This window comes from Caretta caretta, chromosome 1 (genome assembly GCF_965140235.1).
Source record: "Caretta caretta isolate rCarCar2 chromosome 1, rCarCar1.hap1, whole genome shotgun sequence".
Lineage (NCBI taxonomy): Eukaryota > Metazoa > Chordata > Testudines > Cheloniidae > Caretta > Caretta caretta.
This window is the reverse complement of record NC_134206.1, coordinates 133636207-133651103: the sequence shown is the minus strand read 5'-3', so window position 1 is coordinate 133651103 and position 14897 is coordinate 133636207. Positions and strand designations below refer to the sequence as shown.

Here is a 14897-nt window from a genome sequence, read left to right as displayed (position 1 = left end):
GCACATCCAAAACACTTTTTTCCTGAATGGATGAGATTGCAGCAAGCATCAGGTGTTTTTTTAAAAATGGCTGGTGGAGGATACTCCCATACTCTGTTCTCCACAGAGAAAGAGAGAGATTGGAGAAAGTTTTTTGAGCCGAAACTAATCAGGTCAAATTTGTTAATAGTTTCAGGTTGACCACAACCGCATTTTTTAGCAAATAAATAACTTGTCTGAAAATTTTCACCCAGATCTAGTTATGAGGTAATTCTTTTATTCTAGTAAGGATACAAATAAGAGATTTCCCCATTCTTGCAGGCTTTGTCTCTGCAGCACACACGCACACACACGAGACCTGGGGCTTATAACAGGCTAAGCAGAAAATGTTTGTGGGAACCCCTGGTAACAATATTGGCAGTTCATAGCTCTACCTCAGGGGTTGGGGGACAGACTGTTTGAAGAGAATATCACAGAGTAGTGGGGGGGGGGGGGGGGAGAATAATCTGGGAATGGTTAGTATTTCCCAGTCTACAGCCTAAGCAGGTCTTGCATACCTCAGACCGGTTTACCAGAAGCTCGGACCATTTCTGCCACAGGGGACATTTGTCCCGGTCATCAAATGTGGTTTCATTAGATGTCCAGCAGCACTGCTCATGGCTGTACCAGAATGCAGATAAGCAGACACCCTCTTTCAGATCTGTCATCCAGTCTACAGCTAAATCTATAACTCCAGCTAACGTGCCTTAAAAAAAGATCAGGAAATAAAAAATCAAGTTAAGTGGAACACATATTAATCTAATTATATTGAAACAAAACACATGATCTGAAGGACCAGTTACAATCGGAGCATAAAAATGGGCCAAATAATTAGACTGAACAGCTGTGAGTTAGTAGGGAGGAACTGAGCTTCTCCAAAAATGTCCTCTCTTCTTCTACATTTTACTGTGCAATGCTTCTTTTGAACACCATAATTCTCATCTTGGCTCTGCCCCTGATAAAATGGGACATCACATTCCAAATACAGACACAGGCCGCAATCCTGCAAGTTGATCCATGTCAGCATGCCATTTGACTGCTGGCATACCAGTGAAGTTAATGGGACTTCACACATGCAGAGAAATCAATGTATACATATCAGACTGCAGGATCAGGGAAATTGTTCCACATGGTAGATGAGAGGAGGGGCATATGCGTGCACGCACAGACACACGCATTTCTGTTGGTCCCAGTACACAGATCTTTAAAATGAGCAATTTAAGTAATACAAATAATGTAAGGCCCAATCCTGATTTACTGAATTTTATGATAGTTTAGTCATTAAGATCAATGGGACTACCATTTAAACATTGATGTAGATACCTAATAGTAATTCAAGCCTGAGAATAAAAATGTCCTTAAAATACTTTCTTTATGAACTTCATCCTTCATTGCCAGAGCCAGCTTTTTCAAATAATTATACAGAGCAACAGTGACATCCAGTGGCCAAACAATGCTTGAGTATATGCCCTATGCTGTGGATTCCCAGAGAAGATCTTGACCTTCCTGTACAATTCCTAATCAAATATCATAATCTGCCATAGCTCTAGTATTGTGAAAACAGAGAAGTCACCTTAGCACCTGTGCATTTGACTGTGCATAAGACTGTGAAAGCCTGTCCACTGGTGTACAGTAGAAGCTCAAAGTTACGAACACCAGAGTTACGAACTGCCTGGTCAACCACACCCCTCATTTGGAGCCGGAAGGATTCAATCAAGCAACAGCAGAGACGGAGGTGTGGGGGGGAAGCAAACACATTACAGTACTGTGTTAAACATACTAAAAAAATAAAGGGAAAGTTTAAAAAAAGATTTGACAAGGTAAGGAAACTGTTTCCATGTATGTTTCATTTAAATTAAGATGGTTCAAAGCAGCATTTTTCTTCTGCATAGTAAAGTTTCAAAGCTGTATTAAGTCAATGTTCAGTTGTAAACTTTTTGAGAGAAGAACCATAATGTTTTGTTCAGAGTTATGAACATTTCAGAGTTATGAACAACCTCCATTCCCGAGCTGTTCATATCTCTGAAGGTCTATTTTGGACTTATTCTACACTGATGTCTCCAGATGCTGTCATTGACAAACTATTAAAATTGTATTCAAAAGTTAAATTAGAAACAAACTCTTTAAAGACTAACTGAAAGGTTCTGCAATAACTTCATAAGTACATCACATTTATTGTCACATCGGCAAGAGGGATAATACTTGTCACCACTATAAGGCCATATGACAACAATGAAGGATTTCATGTGATATGGGAAGAATCTGTCTCCAAACTGAAGGGGAACACAGATATGCCAATGAGAGGTATGTGAGATCATTAGGGAAGCAAAGGGGAAAGCTGGTGTAGCAATCCAAGTTTTTGCTTTTGTAAAGAGTTAGGTTTTGTTTGTTTGTTTGTTTTGGTTTTTTTTGTGGCTTGTCATTTCTAGTTGCTCAAGTTTCTATAGAAACAGTAGGCCATATCCTGAGTTGGTGTAAATCACCATAACGCTACTGACCTCAATGTGCCTAGCTAAGTGAGTTTCTCTGTAAGCTCTATGATTTTCTGAAAAACCTCCTACTGATCAGAATCTCTAACTGGTTCAAGGAAACACAAGACCTGGGATTGGCCCAAGGAAACCTCTGCCTTGTCCAAAATGTGCAGAGTTCAATCCCTCTCTCATCCTCTGATGGACCTCCATATTTATCGACACTTCCCAAGCTTCGCTTAAGGTACATCTACCCTGCACCCTGCTTTTGGCAGCATGTTGAGTACATACACTATGCACACACCCCAGCATGGGTATAAACAGCAGTGTAGACTAAGGCACCGCTGCCTCCCCCCGCCCCCCAGAGCCTTTCACTGATACATGTAGCTACACATCTCAGTGTGGATGCAGCCTGCTTTTTCACTGAGGCATGTAGTTACACGTACCCTACATGCTGCTGCCTGTGATGTGCAGTATAGACAGATCCTTGATGAAGCCTTCCACCATGCCCTGTCAGGTAAATCAATACTCATGTCACTTCACAGGTGAAGTAAATAAGGACTATATCGGGGTGGCCAAACTTACTGGCCCTCCAAGCCGCATACGACAAGCTTCAGAAGTTCAAGAGCCGGGGCACACCTGCCTCAGGAGGTACTTGATGACCCCCAGCAGGTGCATCCTGCAGAGCTGAAGCCCCAAGACCCTCCTCCCTGCCGGGCAAAAGCCCCTACCCCACCACCCCACTGCAAGGCAGAGGCCCTGAGCTTCCCCGCCCCAGTCTGGTAGGTGAAGAATGGGAAGAAGAGGGCTCCGCAAGCCTCACTTAAATGGTAAAAGAGATGCGTGTGGTTTGTGAGCCTCAGTTTGGCCACCCATGGACTATAAGATTGTTTTTAACCTTATAAAGTGACTTGCCCAAGGTCAAGAAAGTTTGTGGCACAGCTGGGGACACATGTCCAGGCCTCTGACGTGATAGGCTCACATTTCATCCATTACACTATGGTGCCTCTGAGGAAACTGCATAGTTATGCTAGCTGTAAAATGAGGCTGCTGGGGTCAAGTGCTTTGAGATCTGCTAACAGATGAAAGTGCTACACATGTAGCACCATTTTTCAGATAAAAAAACAGACATGGAAAGACTGAATGACCGTCCTGGGCAGTACTATGGGCTAATAGGTTAGGTAGAGCCCTGTGAGCCAGAAAACCATAAGTGCTGAAAACTCACCGCTCCAAGAAAGTCAATGGAGATGCAGCTGCTCGGAAACCTCAGAAAGTCAAGCTAGTTTAATTGACTTTCAGTGAGACTTAGGCTCCTAAGTGCCTAAATCGCTTTTGAAAATGGAACTTAGCCATCTAGATCCCTTAGGCCTTGCAATGCTGAGTGAAACACCACCTAAACACCTTTACAAATCAGGGCTCTCCCAAGGTCACACAGGAAGTCTGTGGCAGAGCCTCTTGGGCTCCAGGCTAGTTCCCTAACCACTGGTCTTTTCTTTCTACTACATCAGGCCACCACCGTGATGAAGAAGTGTGCAGAAGACAATCTTGATGGGTAGTCTGATGTGTTGGGACAGGATTGTTTGGTAAAGGGGATACTGGAAGGCACATTTCCCTAGAGGGGCAGAATTAAACGCGTTGTGTGTTGTCTGTGGTGTACGGTAGTCAAAGAAGTGGTAAGGTGTATGTCTGTGAGTAGTTCATATCTATTAACTAAGCCCAACCTAACTACAACCTTTTCCCTAGCATAGGTGCAGAATAACATATTTTATTTCAATGCAGCCAGTTGAGATAAAAGGTGTTAACCTTCCTCCACATTAGGGAAAAGGGTAGAGGTAGTTAACATGTTAACTAGCTCCAGCCTAACCTCAGCGTACCCATACGACATACCTGAAGGCCAACAATTCCATTTGGCATCAACTTTTGAGGTTTCAAAATATTTTGGTTCCACATTGGAATGAGAGAGTGAACGAGCATATGTTTTCACTGTATAGCTGTGTAATTGGGGTACTGTCTTGGAATGTGGGGGAGACAGGTTCAAGTCCCTGATTCAGAGCAGAGCTATTTCATCCCAACTCAGGCAGAGCACTGACTTGAACATTTCCCAGGCTCGTACTCTAATCCCCAGGGGTGGGTGGGGGTGGGTGTCTCATATCTCATATCTCCCCAACAAAAGTTTTGTGTAAATTTATATGTCTCCATGAAACAGCATATTTTGTCAAAATTTCACTTCAGCAAAAATGCTCCAGATAGCTTTAGCCATAATGTTCCAGAACAGCTTCCACTCGCAGTTCTAAACACTGATATTAAATATACTAACTTTACATTTGTTAAACCAGGAGATTCACACTAGTTTTGGTGAGAACATGGTGTGTAAAACTTGGCATCATGCTATTTCCTAGCAGTCATAATCACATTGACATAATCGAGACAGCATAAAAACTATTCAAGGCCGCTGTTTTAGGTTGGTAACATGAGAGCAGCTTTCCAAACTGGAAGACATGCTAAACTGAGCAGGAGACAGGAGCAACTCAGGGAATTAATGAATTTCCCATCTGAGTTTGTTGTTAAATATGTAATGTCTGTCTGGCTTGTGAGCAGATCTGGAAGTCAGTCTGAAATTGGTTGTGTGTCAGGTCTCCCTCCCTCCCGCCCCGCCTTTTTAGGCATGTATAAAGAGATAACCCGGTCTACAATGAATCTAGTGCATTAGAGAACTATATTTTCATTGTACTCTAATAGTACTCTCCTCCTGCATCAAAATATCTATCCCTGGAATTAAATTCACAAGATCAAGAAAGGAACATGTGAATCAGAGGCTGAGATAGTCAAAACAGTTCATCAAGGGTAAGGCACTTCCACTCAGAGGCATGTTTTCAAAAGCAATACAAAAATTACATTACTTGTTAATAGCAATTTTTCTAGGTCAGCACTCAGTGTGAGATTTTCCAAGCGAAGCATTAAAGCTGTGTGGGTGCATAACTAGCTCTTTATCTCATCCATCTCAAAAAGTTGGGGACCAGACAAAGTAAGTAAAACATAAGCAGCTGGCTCTGCAGGAAGACAGAGAGAGAGTTCCTGACGCAGCACTGCTGCTATTATGCACATACCTGCCAGAAGTCCTATGAGAAGCATTACAACCCATCCTGACCAGGCATCCAACAAACTCTTGATGAACTCCCATATGGATTCCTTACTTTTGCTTGTAATCTGAAAAAATACATACCCTGATTCATAAGAGTCGGTTTTGTTGTGTCACATCTACAAGGCAAGACTCTTATTTGAACACAGATGGACTGAACACTAAAAAGACTGATTGTTTTTACAGAGCTCGGGATCAAGTGAATTTGTCCAACCTTAACAGTTTTACTTATTATTTCAGCTCTAATCCACCAGATTCAATACAGTTTTTCTTCTTTTTTTCCCCCTCATATTGTCAGATGAAATCATGAGCAATGAAAGGCAAATTATGACCATCTTTTTGTAGGACCTGCTCAAGAACCGGGGAGTGCACAATGAGCTGAGATACAACAGTTTTGAAAACGACATTTTCCTGCTTTACGGATGGCTATAACTTGGGCTTTTGTTGATGAGTGCATTTGTGCTTGAGTCTACATCTCTTACATAAAGTCATACAGTTTTAGGCCAGAAGGCACAGCTAGATCATCTAGTCTGACCTTCTGTATATTACAGGACACCAACGCCACCCACACGCTAAACCCAACAACTGAAATTAAACCAAAGGATGACAGCCCACAGGAGACTAGACTCTTGTGTGCCACCATGAAAGAACAGGAGGGAGTGAGATGGACCAATGCCCAAGGCCTCTGCAATGGCAGGAAATGGATTAAGTGAGATATTTCCAGGTAATTCTGGCAATTGACTTGCACCCCCGTGCTGCAGAGGAAGGTGAAAAAAACCCAATAGGCACTGCCAATCTAGCCTGCAGGGAAACTCCTTTCTAATATCACATATGGCAATCAATTAGACATGCAGCATGTGAGCAAGAACCAGCCAGCTAAGTACATGAGAGAGAGCATTTTTGGTACCATCTCAGAGCCCTGGCCCATCCCCAGCCAGGCCACCTCCTGATGCTTCAGAGAATGGAGATTAAAAAAAATGCTTCCAAAATACATTTTGGGAGGGCGGAATCTCTTCCTGACCCTTGCCAATGGCTTGCTGAAACCTGATGCTTGCTGATGCATATGTAGAAGTGAGCCTCAGGGCTATTGAGCCCTACCCCCCTTCCATCACTCATAAATTTGTCCATCTCTCTCTTAAGACTAGTTCAGTTGTTTGCCCCCCACAACTCCTACTGGGTGGCTGTTCCAAAGCCTCACCCCACCAATGATTAGAAACCTTCTAATTTCCAGCCTGAATTTGTTCCCGGACAGTTTATATCCATTTGTACTTGTACCAACATTGTCCTTTAGCTTAAATAGCTCTTCACCTTGCCTGGTATTTATCCCCCTCATGAATGTATGGAGAGCAATCATATCCTCTCCTAGCCTTCGTTTTACTAAACAATCCAAGCTCTTCCAGTCTCCTCTCATGAGATAGGCCCTCCATTTCCCTGATCATCCTAGTAGCTCTTCTCTGCACATCTTTCAGTTTAAATTAATCTTTCTTTAACGTGGGTAACCAGAATTGTATACAGTATTCCAAGTGACGTCTTAGCAGTGCCTTGTATAATGGCATTCATACTTCTCTATCTCTACTGGAAATGCATTGCCTGATACATCCTAGGATCGCATTTGCCTTTTTTACAGCCTCATCACATTGGTGGGTCATAGTCATCCCGAGATCGACCCACATACCCAAGTCTCTCTCCTCCTCTGTTGCTTCCAACTGATGAGCCATCAACTTGAAGCAGACATTCTTATTATTAGACCCTAAGTGCACTTTGTACTATTGAATTTCATCCCATTTCTATCACTCCAGTCTTCAAGGTCATGCAGATCTTTCTATGTAATATTCTGATCCTCTTCAGTATTGGCAATGCCTCCCAACTTTGTATCATCAGCAAATTTCATTAGCACACTCCTACTTCTTGTGCCAAGGTCATTAATAAAAATATTGAATAAGATTGGACCAAGGCTGATCCTCCAGGAACTCTACTAGTAACCTCCTTTCAGTCCGATAATTCATCTTTTAGCACAACCCATTGCCTGCTCTCCTTTAGCCAATTCTTATCCACCTTACAATGCTTGTATCAATCCTTAATTTAAGAAATAATTTTCCATGTGGCCCAGTGCCAAATGCTTTACTGAAGTCCAAGTACCGGTATATTAGATCTACTGCATTTCCCATAGCTAAAAAGTCAGTTATTCTGTCAAAGGAGGAAATCAGGTTAGTCTGGCGTGATCTACCCTTGGTAAAACCCTGTTACACTGCATCCCCTTTACTTCTATGACTTTAATTATTCTTTCCTTCATAATTTGTTCTGAAACCTTGTATACTACTGAGGTCAGACTAACAGGTCTGTAATTGCCCAGATCACTGAAAAGATAGATTTATTACAAATCCTTGCAACTGGGCTAGCAATCTCATGTGCTGGTTCTTTCAGTATTCTGAGGTGGGAATTGTCTGGTATGCCTGGATTTGAGCACATTAAGCTCTTTCTGTTTTTCTTCCACCTCAGATGTGGCCATTTCTATTTCTAGACACTCATTTCCATCAGCCATACTGCATTCATACCCACGTTCCATATTATCATCATTATTGAAACCGAGACAAAGTATTCATTTAGTTTTGGGGCCATACCTTAATTATCTTTCAACTCCTTCCCATCCACACTGCATAGTGGCCCAACCTCAACCTTCCTTAGTCTACTTCTAGTTATATAACTTAAAAACCTCATTATTTATTTTAATTTCCTTGGAAAGAACTCATTTAGCTTGACTTTTAGCAATTCTCTCTTTATTCTGGCATTTTTGAACCTCCGTAGTGTAGTTTTCTTTGTTAACACCTTTTCCAATTCCTTATAGGCTGTCTGCTTACTCCTAATAACCTTTTTGAGGAGATTATTTATCCAGGTGCGTCTACAACCTCTCTCCAAGTTTCTCCCCCTTACTTGGGATGCAAATTTCCGATAGTTTTTGTATAGTTGATTTGAAAAAAATTCCAGCCCTCCTCCATATTTAAGCCCTTGAGCTCCTCAGACCAGCTGACATTTTTAAATAATTCCCCAAAGTCTGACCTTTTAAAATTAAAGATCATAGTTGATGACTTGATTTGATTTACCTTCCTATGTCTGTCGGTGTCACGTGATTTCTCTCTCAGCCAATCAATGGTGTGGAAGTCCTCATATGTCCCAACATCAGGGAAAGGCTCATCCAGGAAATCCATCAGATTACCAGAACCATTCATGTCTCCTGCATTAACCATATTAGTACCTGTAGGAGTTAAAAACACAAATTTAGAAAATTCATGCAACATTTCCAGATGTTTCAGAACAAAATTATTCAGAAAACCCTCGAGCTGCCACTACACACACAATGCAAGAATGGTGGGAGCCTAAGACAACAGTTCTTGTTTAAAGGAGCTTAGTATGTATGAAAAGTAATGGTTTCTAAAGCTTGCATCAACAGAAAAAATACATTCACCCTGAGCAAAATGTTTGCATAGAATTCCTAATCCACTAAACCAGGATGGTTTCAGAATTCAATTGAAATGGTGCACATCAGACCATGTCTGAAAAAGCAAGCATAGCCTTACAAACTAGCTGCTTGCAGGACACTTTATAGCCAAAGGGGCCACACTGGAAAATAAGTGGTGGTGCTTACCTAGAATCCCAGCTCTATCTATCCATAATGGCAAAACAAAATGACACTCAAAGCACATCATACAAATCTTCATAACATGATAATCATTGAAGATCTAGGGGATTTACTAGGATTGCCAGGTGTCTGGTTTTCAACTGGTACACCTGGTTGAAAAGGGACCTTGGAGGCTCCGGTCAGCACCACTGAACAGGCCGTTAAAAGTCTGGTCGGTGGTGCAGTGGGGCGAAGACAGGGTCCCTACCTGCCGTGGCTCTGCATGGCTCCCGGAAGCAGCAGCATGCCCCTCTCCAGCTCCTAGGTGTAGAGGCAGCCACGGGCTCCGCATGTGGCTCAAGCCCCAAGTGCCGGCTCTGCAGCTCCCATTGGGAGCTGCAGGGGCGGTGCCTGTGGACAGGCAGTGCACAGAGCTGCCTGGCTGCGCTTCTGCATAGGAGCTGGAGGGGGAACATGCCACTGCTTCCGGGAGCTGCTTGAGGTAAGTGCCGCAAGGAGCCTGCACCCCTGATCTCCTCCCGCACCGCAAGCCTCTGCCCCAGCTCTGATCCCCCTCCCAACCTCAGAACCCCTTGGTTGCAGCCTGGAGCACCCTCCTACACCCCAAACCGCTCATCTCCGGCCCCATCCCAGAGTCTACACCCCCAGATGGAGACCTCACACCCCCCTGCAGCTCAATCCCCTACCCCAGCCCAGAGCCCCCTCCCACACCCTGAACCCCTCATTTCTAGCCCCACCTCTGAACCTGCACGCCCAGCCCAGAACCCGTAGCCCCCAACCCTCTGCCTCATCCCAGAGGTCCCCCCCATACTCCAACCCTCTTGACTCCACCTTCCAGCCCAGAGCCCCTTCCTGCACCCCAAACCCTCATCCCTGGCCCCACCCCAGAGCCCACACCCTCAGCCAGAGCCCTCACTCCTTCCTGCACCCCAACCCACTGCCTCATCCCAGAGCCCCCTCCTGCCCCCTGAACTCCTCATTTCTGGCCCCACCCCGGAGCCCGCGCCACCAGCCAGAGCCCTCAACCTCTCCCACACCCCAACCCCCTGAGCCATCCTGGTGAAAATGAGTGAGTGAGTGAGGGTGGGGAGAGCGAGCAACAAAGGGAGGGAGGGAATGGAGTGAGCGGGGGGTGGGACCTCAGAGAAGGAGTAGGACAGGTGGTAGGGCAAGGGTGTTCGGTTTTGTGTGAGTAGAAAGTTGGCAGCCCTAGGAATTACAGAGGGGCCACCTGACTCCAGGATATAAGTGACAGGACTCACCCAGCCCCGAGAAAACATTTAATGGTAAGTACAGGGCTTGGGAGGAGGCTGCAGGGTAGAGGCTGCCCTGGAGGACTGTAAGCAGGGTGGGTGGTTTCTTCAGCCCAGCTCCACAGAACTTTCACAGTTCTGGGCTGATGGTCTCAGTTACCTTCCAAGGCAGGGTTTTGCCATACTCATTACTACCAAGCCCTCAAACCATATTTGATTCATGTAACCCACACAAGCCAAGCATAAGGTTCACACAGCACTACTGCACATCTCTCTCCCCAAGTACATATAAGATGCAAACTCTGTTGGAAGTGCAGGTTCCTAGGTTCCATTCGGCTGTGATTGCAGAGCCATTGGCCATTATCTTTGAAAACTCGTGGCAAACGGGGGAAGTCCCGGATGACTGGAAAAAGGCTAATGTAGTGCCAATCTTTAAAAAAGGGAAGGAGGATGATCCTGGGAACTACAGGCCAGTCAGCCTCACCTCAGTCCCTGGAAAAATCATGGAGCAGGTCCTCAAAGAATCAATCCTGAAGCACTTGCATGAGAGGAAAGTGATCAGGAACAGCCAGCATGGATTCACCAAGGGAAGGTCATGCCTGACTAATCTAATCGCCTTTTATGATGAGATTACTGGTTCTGTGGATGAAGGGAAAGCAGTGGATGTATTGTTTCTTGACTTTAGCAAAGCTTTTGACACGGTCTCCCACAGTATTCTTGTCAGCAAGTTAAGGAAGTATGGGCTGGATGAATGCACTATAAGGTGGGTAGAAAGCTGGCTAGATTGTCGGGCTCAACGGGTAGTTATCAATGGTTCCATGTCTAGTTGGCAGCCGGTATCAAGTGGAGTGCCCCAAGGGTCGGTCCTGGGGCCGGTTTTGTTCAATATCTTCATAAATGATCTGGAGGATGGTGTGGATTGCACTCTCAGCAAATTTGCGGATGATACTAAACTGGGAGGAGTGGTAGATACGCTGGAGGGGAGGGATAGGATACAGAAGGACCTAGACAAATTGGAGGATTGGGCCAAAAGAAATCTGATGAGGTTCAATAAGGATAAGTGCAGGGTCCTGCACTTAGGACGGAAGAACCCAATGCACAGCTACAGACTAGGGACCGAATGGCTAGGCAGCAGTTCTGCGGAAAAGGGACCTAGGGGTGACAGTGGACGAGAAGCTGGATATGAGTCAGCAGTGTGCCCTTGTTGCCAAGAAGGCCAATGGCATTTTGGGATGTATAAGTAGGGGCATAGCGAGCAGATCGAGGGACGTGATCGTTCCCCTCTATTCGACATTGGTGAGGCCTCATCTGGAGTACTGTGTCCAGTTTTGGGCCCCACACTTCAAGAAGGATGTGGATAAATTGGAGAGAGTCCAGCGAAGGGCAACAAAAATGATTAGGGGTCTGGAACACATGAGTTATGAGGAGAGGCTGAGGGAGCTGGGATTGTTTAGCCTGCAGAAGAGAAGAATGAGGGGGGATTTGATAGCTGCTTTCAACTACCTGAAAGGGGGTTCCAAAGAGGATGGCTCTAGACTGTTCTCAATGGTAGCAGATGACAGAACGAGGAGTAATGGTCTCAAGTTGCAGTGGGGGAGGTTTAGATTGGATATTAGGAAAAACTTTTTCACTAAGAGGGTGGTGAAACACTGGAATGCGTTACCTAGGGAGGTGGTAGAATCTCCTTCCTTAGAGGTTTTTAAGGTCAGGCTTGACAAAGCCCTGGCTGGGATGATTTAACTGGGAATTGGTCCTGCTTCGAGCAGGGGGTTGGACTAGATGACCTTCTGGGGTCCCTTCCAACCCTTATATTCTATGATTCTATGTGGCCACACAGGTGATGGATCAAAAAAGACTGCCCCTGCTCCTGATGAGGTCTGACAAGTGGTGGGGGCGGTACCAATTAAATAAACTGCTGTAGACACCAATTGCAATTTACAAGGAAAAATTGGAGATAAATATGGACTTTAAAGATCCTTAGGTAACCTGACCAAAGCCGTTCTGCAGCATTTAGAATTCCTTAGCAGAAAGAACGTCCTTTTGCTATAGATAGATAAGGTTAATAAAATCCTAAACAGCTTGGATCATATTCTGCCATCAGACATCAACACACAAATCCCACATGTGTGTCAATGAGAGCTACACATGTGCAGGTAAAGACAGAATCTGGCCTCCATGAATTTCTTAGGAAATTTACTGATTCCTTTTATTAAAACAGGCAGAAATGTGGCAGACCTGTCCGTGGTGCTGTGCTCAGCTCAGCTCCTCCCAGTCCACCTGCTTATATTTTAAACTGTATTATTTTAATCCCTCTTTTTCTATCCCTTTAATTTTTTGTGTTAGGAACATACAAGACATAAGTACCAAAGCTCACTTTTCTGAGTTTCTGTTCCTTTGAGCACTGCCAGTTAGGGACTTTTATACTAGATTGACAATCTGCTCTGATCAGACAACTGAAAAAAAAAAAAAAAAAGCATACTCTTCCAGGGAGTGCAGCAGGTCACCATGACAAATTTATAGAAGGTCTTTTAAGTGCAGTAATTGAATAATCTTCCAAGCACCATAGCATGTTTATCTGAAAATGAATCAACCTAGGGAGTCCAAAGCTTAGGAAGGACATGAAACCCAGACCAGGTGTCCAACATAGCAGTGCAATGCATGAATAATTTGCTGCTGGACTGGCTTTTTTAGTAAAAGTAGCAGTTAAACAGTGACACTGAGAATAATGGCAGATAACCCAGCAGATGGCAAAGACTCTCCTGCACATACTTAACTCTTATCATCTTAATCTCTCTCAGGTACTTATATGCCCCCATCATCATAGTATTAGAGCACCTCACATTTTTTAATGGATTTAGCCTCACTACACCCATTAGGTAATACCACTCTATTATCCCCATTTTACAGCTGGCAACCTGAGGCACAAAGACTAAGTGACTTGCCCAAGGTCACACAGGACCTTGTGGCAGAGCTGGGAACTGAATCCAGTTCTCTAATGCCCCAGGCTAGTGCCCTAATCACTGGACCATCCTTCCACTCCTCATCCAACACTGATCACTTCATAACCAAAGACCATGTGTTTTGTGACTTGGTGACGGCAGAGTACAATTTTGGATGTACATGACCTGCCACAGTTGTAAGGATGATAAACTGGATGTGACTCCAGTTGTAGATTTCAACGTGTTTTTGTTTTGTGATCACGTTGTTGGCCATGGTCAAATAGTTCCACGCCATTATTTACTGTTACCTGTAAATGTGTGTGCCTGGCTGCTAGAGGTTCTCAGTGCTGTATGTCGATATCACACTCTCACAACGAACACACAGCTGTAAGTATTAAAAAAAAAAAAAACATTTTGCCCACTGTTTCAGCTAGTTCACCACATATAATCTATTCATAGACAATCAGCACTCCATCTAACCTGCATGTTTATTCGCATTGCCTGATTGCTGGCGAGTGTCATGGTTTCAGGTCCAGCTGCACCTCTGTCTCTTCCCGGTCTCTGTGAATGCATCCCCTCAGGAGGCAGGCTTTGTGCTTTTACCTAATCTGAGGGCAGAAGTCCACAGTTCTCTCCCTCTTAGGCTGCACCCTGATCTACAATGTGTATCAACTGTGCTTGCCCAGCAGGTCTGACTGGAGTTAGTGCCTGTGATTTTTCCCCTCAGGAGTCTGTGTACACAGTGACTCAACCACCTCCTTAAACCAAAGTATTGTTTATTTTGACAGTAGGAACAAAGCATAGACAAAAAGGATTTTAAAACAATAGTCTACATGCACGTATCTTACCTAAAGCCCTACCATCCTGTGATGGTGACTGAGGTAGGCCTAGTTTCTTCAGATACCCTAGCTGGGTCCATATAGTACCTCCAAACAACTGCTCCTTTTGAGTGTGTGTTCCTTTTTAAATTGATATACTCCTTCTGATCTTCAGGCCTTTTCTTATCCTGGCATTATCTCTTAACAACCCTTCAGTGTTTGCTTAGGGGTGGCTTATCTTATTCTTTTCCCTCCCTGCTTGTTTTTCCTTACAGCTCTTATTAAACTAAACCAATACATTTATACACTGAACATCTCAATAATCACGTCAACATACTGTAGTAATAAATTATTACAGCATAGAATCACAGAATATCAGGGTTGGGAGGGATCTCTGGAGGTCATCTAGTCCAGGACCAATCCCCCATTTTTGCCCCAGATCCCTAAATGGACCCCTCAAGGATTGAACTCACAACCCTGGGTTTAGCAGGCCAATGCTCAAACCACTGAGCTATCCCTCCCCCTTAGCTCCACTTCCATCAGAGCGAGACCATCAGACTCCAACAAAATGCTCTTAGATGTTTAGAGAAGAGTGGTGGTCACCCCATTCTCATCATCACACCTT

At 44.3% G+C, this 14897-nt stretch overlaps 1 protein-coding gene across 1 annotated transcript in view; it reads right to left on the bottom strand.

Annotated features, from left to right (window-relative positions):
* Positions 1 to 14897, bottom strand: part of CLCN4 (chloride voltage-gated channel 4) — a 58975-nt gene that overhangs the window by 29101 nt on the left and 14977 nt on the right. The window contains exons 2-4 of the mRNA XM_048860562.2: positions 8727 to 8878; positions 5594 to 5693; positions 537 to 724 (exon numbers count right to left, since the gene is read on the bottom strand). Coding sequence (XP_048716519.1) covers positions 537 to 724; positions 5594 to 5693; positions 8727 to 8870 — 432 coding nt within the window. The 5' untranslated portion in view covers positions 8871 to 8878. The remainder of the gene's footprint in view (positions 1 to 536; positions 725 to 5593; positions 5694 to 8726; positions 8879 to 14897) is intronic.